At 34.9% G+C, this 15,701-nt stretch overlaps 1 protein-coding gene across 1 annotated transcript in view; it reads right to left on the bottom strand.

The window, feature by feature from the left end:
• Positions 1–960: 960 nt before the first annotated feature.
• The window catches only part of hectd3 (HECT domain containing 3), a 45,252-nt gene continuing 30,511 nt past the window's right edge, over positions 961–15,701 (bottom strand). The window contains exons 11-21 of the mRNA XM_039734653.1: positions 14,686–14,738; positions 14,530–14,594; positions 13,295–13,398; positions 12,293–12,406; positions 11,088–11,177; positions 9,488–9,694; positions 7,502–7,631; positions 7,163–7,237; positions 4,836–4,917; positions 3,530–3,601; positions 961–1,179 (exon numbers count right to left, since the gene is read on the bottom strand). Coding sequence (XP_039590587.1) covers positions 1,095–1,179; positions 3,530–3,601; positions 4,836–4,917; positions 7,163–7,237; positions 7,502–7,631; positions 9,488–9,694; positions 11,088–11,177; positions 12,293–12,406; positions 13,295–13,398; positions 14,530–14,594; positions 14,686–14,738 — 1,077 coding nt within the window. The 3' untranslated portion in view covers positions 961–1,094. The remainder of the gene's footprint in view (positions 1,180–3,529; positions 3,602–4,835; positions 4,918–7,162; positions 7,238–7,501; positions 7,632–9,487; positions 9,695–11,087; positions 11,178–12,292; positions 12,407–13,294; positions 13,399–14,529; positions 14,595–14,685; positions 14,739–15,701) is intronic.

Raw genomic sequence — 15,701 nt, 5'->3', positions numbered from 1 at the left:
AAGTGAAGATCAAATCTTGATATGTCCACATAGATTTAAAAAAAAACATTTCATGATGGTGTACTCACATGAATCACAATCAATTGAAACACCCTGGGTACAGACAGGTGATTAGCATTTAACTAAATATGCGACTTCTAAAACCAGTTGGCTTTACCAGTGATGACTTAGGCGTGTCATATTAAAAGAAATGAATACTATGAATGCTTATGAAATCAATTATTTTGTGTTTTATATTTGTCATTAATTTAGAAGCTATTTTCACATTTACATTAAAGAGTATTTTTTTGTTGATCAGTGTCAAAAAAGCCAAATTAAATGCAATGTGATTCAATGTTATGTAAAAGTAAAATATAAGAACTTCCAAATACTTTTTATAGGCCTTGTACATGTCACTTGTAATTTATAAACAGGCTGCACATTTAAATAATTCTATAATAAAGGCCAGGATACTTTGAAATCACTGTAGCAGCTTCCTACTTTACCCATTGTTGACATTATCTTTGTTTAATAAAATATGATATTTATATAATACATCTCTTTCTGTGAGGTTTTATAATACTGTTATAAAATGTGTATGTACATGAAGCACCTTGGCTTTTATCCAACTAGAAAAGCTTAATAAACTGAATGGTCTTCCCTCACCTACTGAATTCCTTATATTGTTATGCAGAAGAGATCATAATATTATAATTGTCAAGAAATCAAATATACATAAAACATTCTGTATGTGGATTTATCATAGGAAAGGAGTACCATAGTTAATCATCAGCTAAACGTATTTAGCCTTTTATATGTATCATATATGAAAAGATTCAAATTACTAGTATTACCGTTTTTTGCAAATTCGTTCTTGTGAGCGTGATTTTCTTCTTGGACCAAAGTGTTTATGTAGGTTATGACAATGTGATATCATCACGGTTCTTGGTTTCATTTAAAAACACAAGGACAATAAAATAATTCAGTTTCCAATATATAGAAGTTTCATTAGCAACAATGCTTGGTATTCCTTATCTTGATTTATAAATACAGAAGGTGCATAAAAAAACAGATGATACTTTGATACAATTGACATTGCAGCTATCCAAATGAGATTATTCCTCCCAGGGACTCATATCCGTATCTATTGCAACACAATTGTATGCTGCATACCGAAGCTTCTCTTCGCAGACTTTAGCACTGCAAGAAAGAGAACAACATAACTATTTAGGCAAGTGTGCTGGTGGTCAATGGCACTAATTATTTCTTTCTTCACAAATAGTAAAAATTCAATCATCAAATAAAAAAGTAGTGTATTTATTATGACATCATTGTCAGTCCCTTTTAATAAAAAGTACCCTCACACCAACAAGGGACAATTGTTTTGCAGGTACTCCACAGATAACATTCCTATCTTAGGTGAAGCACAAAATATTTTTTCATCCCATCTTTATTATGGTTATGAAGTCTGCAACAAATATGTTTATTCTGCCACTAAGATGGTCTGACTACTTCCTTTGTTATTCTAATGAATACTGCAGTAAAAAATAAACCAAGAAAAACTGATTGAACTCTGTGGTCACTGGATGCTGGAATTTCTCAACAACATTTATAACTCAATTGTTCAAATGGGGCACAGTGGGGCTGCTGCTATTACCTCACTTCTCCAGGGACCACAGTTTGATTTCTACCCTGGCCACTGCCTATTTACAGATTACTTTTTCAGTGTTGATACACATCACAAAGCTATGTATGATAGGATAACTGGTAAACTGGACCAAAAAGTTCTGGATTGGTTTCCATGCTTGCGTCAGATGCAGTATTTGCAGGCTTTTGTTCTAAACAATTTCTTTTTTAAAAAAAAAAAAAAATGTATTTAATCAGATGGCTTGATCTAGCTTGTTTTCTATAGCTTTATAATAATGTGAATTATGCTTCATTTTTGAGATTCAGAAAGACTTGCTGCTCTCCTGACCTTTAATGTACATGAATCTCTTCAGTGTTTACACTTTTTCCTACATTTATTTCATATGCTTGTTAAGAATTTTAAATCTTTTTTATTATCCAAAAGGTGATTCACCATAAAGCACAAATAATAAAGGAGACAACAACTCATCAGCTAAACTGCTGGCATTTTTACCTTTACAGTGTGTATAGAAAAGAATCACCCTCTTTGAAATATTCCCTTTTTTTTGCTTTACAGCCTTAAGTGAAAACACACACAAAAAATATTTCTTCCCAGCTTTACTTACTCAATGGAACCTATAATATCCAAGTGAAAGATATCATAGCTAAAGTTCAGAAAAATAGTAAAAAAATCAAAAACAAGACATACTGAGATTAATAAAGAATCACCCCCCAATGTCAATATTTTGTTGAACCACCTTTTGCATTAATGACAGCTTTGTGTCTGTTGGGATACTTCTCTATCAGCTTTGCACATCTAGATTGAGCAATATTTGCCCACTCTTCTTTACAGAACTGTTCAAGTTCGGTCAAATTGGATGGTGAGCGTTGGTGGACTGCTATCTTCAAACCCTTCCACAGATTTTCAATGGGATTTAGCTCTGGGCTCTGACTGGGCCACACAAGGACATTCACTTTTTTCTCCTTCAGCCACTATGTGGTCAATTTTGCTGTGTGCTTCAGGTCGTTGTCATGTTGAAAGGTGAACATTCTTTACCACTCTTTGCCATAAAATCCTGTAACTCCTTCAAAGTGGTCATTGGCCTCTTAGTAGCCTCTCTTACCAGTTTCCTTTTTGCTCTTCCATCCAGTTTGGAGGGATAGCCGGATCCAGGGAGGGTCCTAGCAGTACCAAACACTTGCCACTTCTTTATTATGGACTTTACTATGCTCCTTGGGATTGATAAAGCCTTTTGAGATTTTTTGTATCAATCTCCTGCCTTATGTCTGTCCACAACACGATCCATGAGATCTTTTGAAAATGGCTTGCCACCCACAGTCAGTTGTTTGCTGTCAGTTGCACTACCAAGCAAGGGAATGCTCCAGAAATAGCTGTTTTATGCTTCACTAATTACAATTGATCACAGGTGGAAACCAATAACCATTGTCTGCAATGGAAATGGTGCTTACGTACACCTGATTGAGTTTACAAATATTGTTTGGGGGTGTGTGATTATTTATTAATTTCAATATTTCTTGTTTTTTTATTTTCTTCTGAACTGTAGCTGTGATATCTTTCACTTGGATGTTATAGATTGCATTGAGTAAGTACAGCAGGAAAAAATATTGGTTTGTGTGTTTTCATTTAAGGCTGTAAAGCAAAAAAAATGGGAATATTTCGAAAGGAGTGATTCTTTTCTATTTCTTTTTCTATACCCACTATATATATATATATATATATATATATATATATATATATATATATATATATATATATATATATATATATATATTCATTATTAAGTAACTGCTTTGAATAAAAAACATCATCTTTTAATGGGGCTGTAATCGTCTCTGTTCCATTTTCCTGAGGAACCATCTAAATGGATCTGCTAAACATTTAGAACTGAAAAATGAGGCACACCTTGGGTAATTTGGTAGAAACAAAGTGCTTGAGCAGGTAGATGACTGAGGAAGTGCATCTGAGGTCTCATTTCTGAAAGAAAACAACACAAAACATTGACGTATGAGAGTAAAACTATCACTAGTTCAAAACATTTTTACAGCAGAGATTGCCACAAGACTCTAACATAAAATTAATATCACACTATAACTAACAAAATAACAGAAAGATATGAACAAAATAAGTACAATGTAAATGGGCTCAATGACAAAGATTTTCTTTATTAGAATAACCATTGCCTGGTAATCAACTGTGCCACCAAGTAAGGATAAGAATAACTAGGAGTGCCAGATGTATGGCAACCTCATAACCTCCATCCAGAAGGCAAAGCTAAAAACCAGGAAAATGTCTGGCTTTTGCACTTTGATATTATGGGTTATTATTAAGTGATTGTTTTAAATTTAACCGTTGACTTTACACACTCACATATGCTATACAGGCATGTAGTCCATAAATAGTCTGCTTATTTATTTCTGTTTATTCCAGCTATATTTTCCAAGTGCTTTTAAGTCTAGGATCAGAGTACAGTCTGTCTGTCTATCTTTCTATAGTTAAAATATATTTATGGTCAATACATTGCATTTTATTTCTGGTAATTACAAGTGGCACCTGTAGTTTGTTTTTGTTATTAGTATTGTGACCTTTTGATTAATATGGCTTCTACTAACAGAAAATGCAAATTCTCAGACAGTATTAAAATTAAGGATCCTTGCTTTGCTGAGGGGTACAGCAAGAATGAAGCAAAATGTACAATTTTTAATAGCTACTTGTCCTCTGCCAATATGCAAAATGTTTCTCGTGAGAAGGTCTATGCGTATCTTGCCAGTAATGAGGACCTGCTGTGAAGAGTTGGCTCTCAAAGGAATACTATACTTGCGCACATGGCTGCTCTTTTTATAGAGGTTGCAAATTTTGCCCATCTCTGCATGTTGTTGTTTTTTTTTTTTTACCAAATACATAGGTTGACTTTGTGTGTTAGCTTAATTGGTGACTGCAATTTGGCTCTGTGTAATGTGAATGTGGGGCTTAAGTGAATGTCCCCTCATCCAGAGATAGTTCTTGCCTTATATCCCAGTGCTGTTGAGAAAGGCTCTTGGCCGCAGTGATCCTGAGTTAGGTTAAGATAGTTGCAGAATGTTATGTACATTAAGTATCGAAGGAATTGGAAAAGGTTTGTGACAGTTCATATTTTTCAGTCAGTAGTACTTTGCTTGCAAAAAAAGCATACTGTACTTTTTTAAAAGAACTACTTTTATTACTAACTCACCCTTGTTTGTCAGGGAATATATAGATTGGAGCAGGTAGACGGCTTCTTCCTGTCACAAATCTCAAGAAGCGACTGCGATCCTCTGAAAAAAAAAAGAAAAAAAAAAGCAGAAGTTGCATTAGCTATGACTTCATTGGTAATTTTAAACATATATAATAATTATTCACAGGTTACTGTTCTGCACGTTTACATTCTTTTGCACACATATAATTCATATACCGTTATGGTAACTTACTGTTGTTCTGTATATTTTCTTTTTACTACAATACTATACTAATGTTCTTTTCTGGTACTGAGATTTTCTTTTGTTTAGCCAAAATACAGCATTATACAAATAATTATACACACACACTATATATATATATATACACACATACACACTATATATATATATATATATATATATATATACACACTATATTATATATATATATATATATATATATATATACACACTATATATATATATATATATATATATATATATATATATATATACACACACACACACACAGTAATCCCTCGCTATATCGCACTTCGACTTTCGCGGCTTCACTCTATCGCAGATTTTATATGTAAGCATAACTATATAATGCGGATTTTTTGCTGCTTCGCAGGTTCTGCGGACAATGGGTCTTTTTACTTCCTGTACATGCTTCCTCATTTGGTTTGCCCAGTTGATTTCATACAAGGGACGCTATTGGCGGATGACTGAGAAGCTAACCAATCAGAGCACACAGTTAAGTTCCTGTGTGGTGAATGCGGTGTTAACCAGGAAGTCTCGTCTCGCTCATTCATAATCAATGTGTTTCGCTGTGTAAAGAGTTAACTTTTGTGCTCTTTTGTGTTTATCTTTGTGCATAGTCAAGCCCTTCATTATGGCTCCAAAACGATCTGCTCCTGCTACTGCTTCAGGGGCCACGCCCAAGCGCCAACAGAAGATGTTAACGATTGCCGAAAAGGTAAACGTTTTGGATTTGTTGAAGGAAGGGAAAAGCTACACCGCTGTAGGACGCCATTACAGCATTAATGAGGCGACGATTCTTTTTATTTAAAAAGTAGGAAAGGAATATAAGATCTACGGCCACAGTGTCCTTTTAACCAGGGTGCAAAATGAGTTGTAAGTGGATGTAATAAGGCAGTAGTCTGGATGGAATCTGCTTTAGGGATTTGGATTGAAGACTGCCGGATGAACAACAATGGTGGTGCTACACAGTCGCCTGAAGTGGCTCCTTTAGAAGGGCTGTAACGCTCTCCTTTGTTGTGCAGTAAAATTAAACTCATCGTTATCGGACAAGTCATTGTGTCATTGTTGGTGAGTAACCATAATTAATTTTCTACTTACAGTACTTAGTACATGTCCGTACGTTTAGTGTCACTATACACACATTTACTGTTTACAATGTGGGAGAGTTTATAAGGGCTTAAAATATATAAAAATAACTATACAAACATATGGTTTCTACTTTGCGGATTTTCACCTATCGCGGAGGGGTCTGGAACGTAACCCCTGCGATCGAGGAGGGATTACTGTATGTATATACAGTATATATATATATATATATATATATATATATATATATATATATAGTGATATTTGGCCGGCTTATCATCCCGGCCAATACCCCCAGGCCGCCAGATGGAGCCCTCCCTGCAATATGGAGGTGCCCCGAAGACCAGCTAGGGACTCATGGACGATGTAGTCTTTATCCTCAGCCCTGCTGGATACCTCAGGGGCCACAAGAGGGTGCTGCAGGGAGGACCGAGGACTCATTTTTGCCCTATGACCCGGAAGCTCGTCATAGGAAGAGCGACAGGCTTCTGGGGTGAAGAATAGAACTTTTACCTGACCCGGACGTGATTGAGGATCACATGGACTGGGGATTGAGAACACTTCCGGGTCAGGTAATATAAAAGGACTGTGGGAGCTCCCAAAAGGCGAGCTGAGCTGGGTGGAAGGGTGACAAGCGCTGGGAGCTGGAGGATTGTATTATTGAGATTATTGGTGATTGTGTATGAGTATTGTGGAGGAGAGGGTGTTTTGTACACTGTGGCTGAAGAATAAAGTCGAATTGTGGACTTTTACCTGGTGTCTGGAGTCGTGGACAGGGGTTCAAGGGAGCGAGAGCGCCCCCTATCTACCACTATATATATATATATATATATATATATATATATATATATATATATATATATATATATATATATATATATATATATAAAGCACTACACACATACACACACAATTTATATATGTTATATAAAAAATTTAAATTACTAAGTTTTCCAATATGGTTCTAATTCACCAATAACCATTCCATACTAACCATTTGTGAAATTTGTTAGTGCCTCCCAGAGATACTGGACTCTTGCATCTGTCTGTCCCAAATCTTCATATCGTGCTACAAGAAAATGTGGGGTGTTATTCTCCTTACAATATTTGACATTTCATCATAAGGATATACTATGTATAACAGAGGTTTACAACCTTCTTTACTAACCATTGCCTTGCATAAAAGTTAAAGTATAATAAGGAAAAAAGTTCAGAGACTGCATATTAAAATGTTAGTTGATAAAGTTAATGTTGGTGTTTCACCAAGTTCAACAGATATTCCTTTCACTTTACACTGAAATTCTTGAATGGCTCTGTTGATTTGCTCACTTACTCAAGCGCTTTAAGGCTTCAACTGTAATTTCTGGGTCTCCACATACTTTCTTCTCCAACTCCTGCCAAGTCAAGAGGTCAAGGACAGCTTGTGGGACAACCTTCATTAGACCACGCTGTATTGCTGCAATCTTGAAATGAATATATGATAAAGATTTTGTGATCCAACATTACCAAAGAAAATAAATTATTTATTTGGTAGTCTATTACTGAAGAATATTTCTTCCTAGTAAGATTTTATTTTATTCTAATGCACAGGGGCATTTCTGAAAATAATTCCTTGAACAAAATGTACATTAGCCTATATTTATTGGTTTAAGCTTAAAGAAAGTCTACATGTACTCCTTACTACTCAAACGTTTGTCCTAAAAGCCTAAGACTAAAAATATATATACTTGTCTTAAACATAGTTATAATATACATTTTTGGTAAAGAACACAATGATCATAAATTTGTAACAATGCTAAGAGATAACATATTAAAAAAAATCAGGCTGGCTACATGTCTTTTAACAAGAGAAACTTTGAGAGTGTCTTTATATCGGAGTAAAGGATGCCTGACTGAGCTATGGCCACCTGACAACTATCCAAAGAAGATTTGTTTTGGGATTCAAGTATCTGCCGTGCGCACCACATTTCCTGCCCATTGCAGCTGTGCAGTTTTGATGACTGCCTCGATGCCATGCATACCACTTTTATGCAGCACCTCTGTATTTGGGACCATGTCTTGCCACTTTACATGAATGATTCTGCGGAGACAGCGTAGATGGAACTGGTCTAGCTTCTTCAGATTTAGGTGATACAGTGTATATGTTTCTCATTCATATAAAAAAGTCATTAGGACAACTGCTCTATATACTGCCAGTTTCATGGACAGTGCAACTCCATGTTCATTCCGGAGGTGATTCTGAAGTTTACCAAAAGATGCGCTGGCTTTGGCGAATCTTGCAGAAATATTGTGGTCACTGCCCGCAGAACTGCTCAGGACACTACCTAGGTAAGTAAACTTGTCTACATATACAAGTGCTGTTCCATCAACAGTCACTGCTTGTTGTTGGAGGCGACTACTGTAAGAAGCCTGAACCATGACTTCTTTCTTCTTGAGACTGACAGTGAGACCAAAATGTTTGGCTGCACTGGCAAAGCAATTCATCAAGCCCTGTAGGTCATCCAAAGAATGAGCCATGAGAGCACAATCATCGGCAAATAGGAGGCCACGTATGATAGATAGCATTATGGACTTTGGACTTGGCCCATAAGCAGCTAAGATTGAAGATGTCACCAAAAGGCTGCTCAGTGAGTACTATACAGTATATCTCATGACAAAAGCTTTTTTCTAATAATGTTATAATGCATTTGAAAAATTAAATATCAAAACTACGGGATCCCTTTTGTTTAGTACTTGACACAGGGCTGTAGCAGTACACAACAGTTTTCATGTAATGGTTAACTAGGACAGAGAATACGACGGTTGGAATCTTAAACTACTCTACTGTATACAGAAATAGTACTACTTTATTTTTAAAACAGTTTTTGTTAAAATTGAAGCACTTCCTTTTAAGTTGCACTCTTTGTATGACAATGTGAAAATAAAAGTTAATGTACTTTAACTTTAATCAAAGCCAGGCTAAAAATAATGAATATGAAAGGGTATATTTACTTCCTATAGACAATTTATTCAAAATCTCCACTGAACTGAATGCTAGAACATACCTTTAAACTGCTGCCTCATTTCACTAAAATCTGATTTAAAAAATTCTCTTGAATTTAGGTTTTGGAAAAATTAATTAAAAAATGTTTCCACATGCATTTAAATACTAAGCAGGCAGAGTATCTTAAATATTAGCAAGCTAAAAGAATTTCAATCTGAAACTGCACAAGGCAAAGAAAAACATAAATGGTTTACAAACATACTGGTTTCATTATTATTTCTGCGTATTATAAAGTTATAATTTTTTAATATATTTCTGCTTTTATTCAAAGTGCACCTGTTCACAGCTTTCTTCTAGTCGTGCTTTCTGCACCAACTGGATAAATTCCTTTCGGTCCTCATATTGTACTACCATAGTCTCTCCTCCAGGCTTTAGATCAACCACTCTTCCATCACTCAGTTGTGTAGTGTATGTTAACTCCTCACCGAACTTGAACTCAAAGGTTTCCTTATCCATGCTTTCCATGGACTCCAACAATTTTACCTTGATGGAAATATAGAACATTTTCAACAATACCCAAAACATTTTCATGTTGTGTTACTTTATTGTAGACTTTTACTTTACTGTACCATCAAGAACTACACAGTGAATCAATTTTAAATACAGCCTTTCAGGAGAATATTAGTGCTGTAGAAAACACATAATATTATGATTTCAAACATTTGTCAATTTCTTATAGCTGCTTAATTCTTCTATGAGATACTAGCATACTGTCCTGCACACTCATGAACACCGACAGACACTCATACAGGTTCAGTTTAGAGGTGCTAATTAATCAAATGTGCTCATCTTTAAGATGTGGAAGGAAAACTGAATTACCCAGAAAGAAACTTACACAAACACTAGCAAAATATTCAGACTCTGCATTTTAAGTGATTTGTCTTTAATCAGATTTTAAAAATGACCATATTGCCGGCTATTACAATATTTGAAATTTGATTATGCAAGTATTTGTAATAACACAATAGTAATTTTAAAAATGAAAAGGTTTACAAATTAAACTTGCAGCTTTTTTCAGTGTTCCTAATTATTTGCAATCTTCTGTCCTTTTACCTTTACTGTAGAGAAAGGCTGCTGAAAATGCATTGCGTAACCATTATGCGTTGCACTCGCTACATAATAATCATGAAAGGCTTGCATTGGGGTTAACATTGTGTCAATGCTTTTGTATATAAAAAATAAAATACTTTACACACACCACCTGTTTAGAAGATTTTACAATTATGCTCTAAACTTTTTAAATCCAAAGATGCATGATCACTAGAGGTTCTGTGGTGTTTTTAATTCTATTTTTTGTGTTTTCATGTTTAACCATAAACTCAGTCAAATAACTTAAGACTATACTTTAGTTAAATTTCCCATTTGCTATTGGTAGGTTCAAAAAGCATAAACATTATGTTGTTAATTTCTCCCAATTGCTTTCTATTTCTGACAAAATATTTCATTTTCTTGTTTTTCCTCTGTTTCTATGAATGTATTTTCAGTTCTCACAGGTCCCAGTAACATACATGATTTATTTGGAGTTGTATTAAGTTAAAGCTTAAATATAGCACTTTTCCAAAACCAGGAGCCACACAAATGCAGACCGTCTATAAGAATTAAAATCTACACAATATGTTATGTGTGCCACAGTATGCCAAACATAACACTGAGCTTGCTTTGGGAAAACAATATGTCTTCATTTTCAGAGGTACCTGAATATGTATATAATCTTGAATTATTACCATTATTATTACACATATTATATTCTAGTGATAAACAAAACTGTCAGAAATTTTAATTAGTAAACAAAATGTCTTAATTGTTACACTGCATGACATCTTTAGAAAGTTTTCAAATATAAATACTTTCCAGCTGTAAATATTGCATTTCTCACCAGAACAGAATCAACTGCAGGGAAATCCTTGTTCCAGCTCACTGTTTCTCCTGTCAACCTTTTCCACACAATTCCAGGCAGGGCCAGTACCTAAAAGGCATCGTAGAAAGTACACTGAAAAAATGAATACAATTATTGTAAAAAAGACATACATCAATAAGTAAGTTTGTAAATAAATAAAGTTGTTGCTCAGGACTCTGGAACAACTCATTTTACCTCACTTATGTTCTAGCCACTGAATTGGTTGTTTAAACGACTAATGCAGATGTACACCTCTACAAACAATATCATTTTAACCAATTTGGTAAATGATACGGCTAAGGTTTCTCTTCTTTAATTTAGCATAAAATTGCTTAGCTTTCCTAGATTATACTCTATGTGTTGAAAATGTTTTAGAGAAAGGGTGCATCTTAACCTTTTGGGCTAATACAGATGTACATTTTGTTGGATGGATGGTAGGCTGGGGATGAAAGTCATGATTAATTAACACTTCATTTTGTTTTTTTTAATGGAAAGAAGCTTTCTTGAAATTTCACCAGCACAGAGTAAGCAGATAAGAATAACCATTTTGGAAAGTCTCTAACTTAATATTTTCTGTAATTGTTTTGATATTAAAAAAATGTAATTACTACAAATAAATGCTTATTAGAATGGTTTAGCCCTTTTTGGAATTAGAATAAGGCAACTCATTTCTTGCTTTTGGTCTTGAACTGATGGCATTACAGGTTCAACATTATATGTTGCAAGGATACCCTCCTTGTAGGGTATGCTGCCTGGCGGGGTTGTTGTGAATTTGAGTCACAGGACATCCCTTTAATAATTTACACACAAACAGGGTTGGACAAAAGTAGGTTTGCAGTTGCTCAATGCAAAAAGGCATGCAGGTTATGATTATTACAATAGTTTTATTAACTTTAGGTGCACCTAGATACAATCTTGTACGTGCTCAAATTGCCTGCCTTCATTATTTCTACTTTACCTAAAAGATAAATCATAAGTAAGGATACAAAATAATAATAACAATAATAATAATAATGAAGAAGACAAATAATACAATAATTAGTTAATAAATAATACAAGAATAATCCCTGTTTTGTGTATTCACAACTGTAAACGTACTTTTGCACACCCTTGCATATTGCTTTAATTCAGTTTCGTTGCACACACACAAAAAAAAAAAAATCACTTATCTCCTGTTCACTTACTAGAAATTCCTTTCCCCTAAGCGCTGCTCCCATTAGCTGTCCAATCCACTCGCATTTGTGAAACTCCTTGCATGAGGGGTTTGGGACATACCGATCTCGTCCTTCTCCAGCACACTGCAAAGAAAACAAAAATTAGTCAGATTTTAAAAGCATAGGAGAAACATAAGTATACTTTTATATTACCTTTGACATTTTCTTTCATAATGATTCTTAACTGTCTATTGTATAAATGAAGCTAGGCAATATTAATGTAAAAATTACTTCAAAGGAAAATGTACTGAACTCTGTCAAAAACACTGACACACAGTAATTTTTGGCAAATTATAAATGGTAAAATGAAAAAAATCTACCTACAATTATTTTAGTGGCATAATCTTAATGTGGGAAGTTTCTTTTACAATTGTGAATGAGCGTGCCATACAGCATGTTAAATTGATTTTGTGCAATAGGTTTTAACCTTATGGGAACAACACCTTCCACTTAAAATCAAAGGAACAAATGATCAAGCACATACCCGTGCAGGTATTGCCAGATAGTTCAACAAAGTTGGTTTCTAAGATGGACCTAAACATATGATCTCTGTTCAGGTCCAACCAGCCCATGCAGGAAAACAATGTCTTAGGAAATTGAGCTAAAAGAACACTCCTTCAGCCCAAGTAACTGCTAATGCTGCCAACTTCAGAAAAGTGACTTTAGGCTTAGAAGGCTTGTTCTGTTACACATGTATGCATATTATAAATGGCAACAAATAATGAATAATGAATGAGAAAGCAGGAAAATTGAACAAAAAGTATAAGTGATCAGTGAGTATGAGGTTGGGCACAGAGGTGGCTGAGCTGCATGGAGCTGAAGTGGAAGTGAAAAGATGGAAGAATACAGCCCTTACTGGGTTCATCCTTGAAATGCTTTGTCAACAAAGGCTAAAGGTGAACCACCAATTATCGAATTTTAAGCACTGCATACACATTTTGAAACTACAAACCACAGATATGTTCAGGTTACCTGGTTAGATGTTCGAGAGAAAAAAGGTAAAGGCACAGGACACTCAGCAGAACTTGGACATAGCTCCTCAGACATGTCAGCTAGGCTGTCCCGAAAACCACCACCTAAGTGTTATTGGGGGGAAAATATAATTTCTATCACTTCTACTAAAATAATAAAAGATAATCAAAATGTTATTAGCTATTAAGTAATAAAAACATCATATCTATTTTTTCTAACATACTTATCCTTCTTGGGTTACAAAGACCAGGAGTTTAACTAAGCAGCGAAAAGTACAAAGGAGGAACCTGCTGTGAGCTGGATAATAATTCAATAAAGGTACAAAGTGACACATCAGGAAAGAGATTTGTCTGTCAACCAGAAAGCAAAATCTGTGGACTGTGGAAAGGAACCTGAGCACCTGAAAAGTATCACTTTTTCCAACACAATAAGAACAAGACAAATCTAAAAAGAGGACACTCCTGCCCAGAACTGATCTTCACTTCATGATATATAAAATGTAAAATAAAACCGACAAAAATTTCATTAAAAATATTGCTATCAAAGGAAAGAAAAAAAAAAACAGAATGCAATGGAAATATGCTGTTAAAAGTAAAAAATAAATAAAGGCACCTGACTGTTTACATGAAAGACACTATACAATCTTATACTGTAACCTCTCTGCAGTAGTAGGACCAGGGAACAGAGCGTGCTCTGGGTATTATCTCCCCTGGAACTCTACAGGCACCATGGACTCCCGCAGGGCTTCATGGAAATTGAAGTTTGGTATAGCTCTGTTGGGTCCAGTGGGTGCTGCCAGGGGGTACTGTATAAAATGCAGAGCCCTTTATTGCAGCACTTCTACCACACCCAGAAGTGCTGCTGGAAGGAAACTATGGGATACCTGGAGCACTTCCAGTTGGCGCTGTAAAAGGAGCCGCTTTACTTCATTCACGGAGCCAGGGTTGGGAGGAAGGGAGACAAAGCTTGCTGAGAGAGGTGAAGGTGGAAGAAGAGACCAAGGAAGAAAGAAAGTGCTGTGGACAGTATTATTTGTGCTTTGTTACTTGCTTCCTCTGTAAATATAAAAAGTGTGTGTTGTGATAAACTTGTGTCCATGTAGATTATGGGGAGCAGAGCACCTCCTGGTGGCCACACTATTTGTAAAGTAAATGCTGAATTTACACGAACCTTCATCAGCACGTATGAAAGATGAAGATGATAATTCTTTTATCAACCACTTCTAATTAAAATACCTTGGTCAATGATTCCTTCTGAAATAAACTTGCACTCCCACCACTGGTCATACCGCACAGGCCATCTAGAAATTAAACATAAATGAGTTTATCATTCTGATTCTGAATTAGAATATGTGATGTTGTGAGGTTAGTGGGAAGCACCTACAAAAATACCTGTAATCAAGAGTCTTTTCATATTTATCAGTAGGCTTCAGACCCTCATACACCTGGTTGAAATAAGGAGATTAACATAACTGAAAGAAGTGCAAAACCAATGATTAAACTGATTTAATTTAAATGACTGTAGTTATCAAAAAACAAATATAACTGATATTTACATATCATATTGAATGTATACTAGAGTGCAATACACTACATTAACAACAAAACAGATTTACTTAAACAGATGCTTGAACGTTTCAGTATAGTCAACACACAACGTATAGTCTAACAGATACTCCTTAGTACAAAATTTTTTTTTTTACTGTAAGTATGAAAATAACTTGCAAGAACCACTTGTTAATTATTTATTTTTTATCCTGTTTACTCTTTCTTTGTTTAAGATAGAGAGTATTCCACTTCATCTGAAATAAGGTCTCACAGATTAGAGAACTCTGCCCTCTCAAATATTTAAAAGACAGTTCAAGTTCCAATCAGTTCCACTTTAAAAGAAAGGATTTCAATTAAATGTACACATTATATGAAAATGTACATCCCAAAAGCAGAACCCAGAAACCAGCATATTTGGTGGATATCTGGTAGGGAAAATACAGGTATTGCGGTTGCTGTTCAAGTTAGTGGTCCACTTGAACACAAACTTAAACCTAACTGAATTATAATGAATCACAACGTATCTAAAAAAAGAATTTTAAAAATAAATGTATAACTTATATTTTACTCAGCAATATATTCTCAACAATAGAATATGTTGTGAACTCAAAAGACATAGAGATTGCTACAAGGCATACAACATTTTAAACACCTTAAACTTTACTTCCAAGTTTGCTAATCTTTGGCTGACTAAACCTGACAGATAGCATTATTAAATTCTTAGACTACAACTTTGGACAGATTGATTAGTCCAGATTTGTAACAGTAAACCCATTATACAAGGGCAAGTAAATTATCTACAGCTAAAATTAAGCAGATTTATTTTGTTCCCTAAAAGACAGAATGCTTATTTTCTTTTC

The sequence above is a fragment of the Polypterus senegalus genome, chromosome 14, assembly GCF_016835505.1.
Source record: "Polypterus senegalus isolate Bchr_013 chromosome 14, ASM1683550v1, whole genome shotgun sequence".
In the NCBI taxonomy this organism is placed as follows: Eukaryota; Metazoa; Chordata; class Cladistia; order Polypteriformes; family Polypteridae; genus Polypterus; species Polypterus senegalus.
The sequence above is the reverse complement of the archived record's forward strand: the minus strand, read 5'-3'. Positions and strand labels throughout refer to the sequence as shown.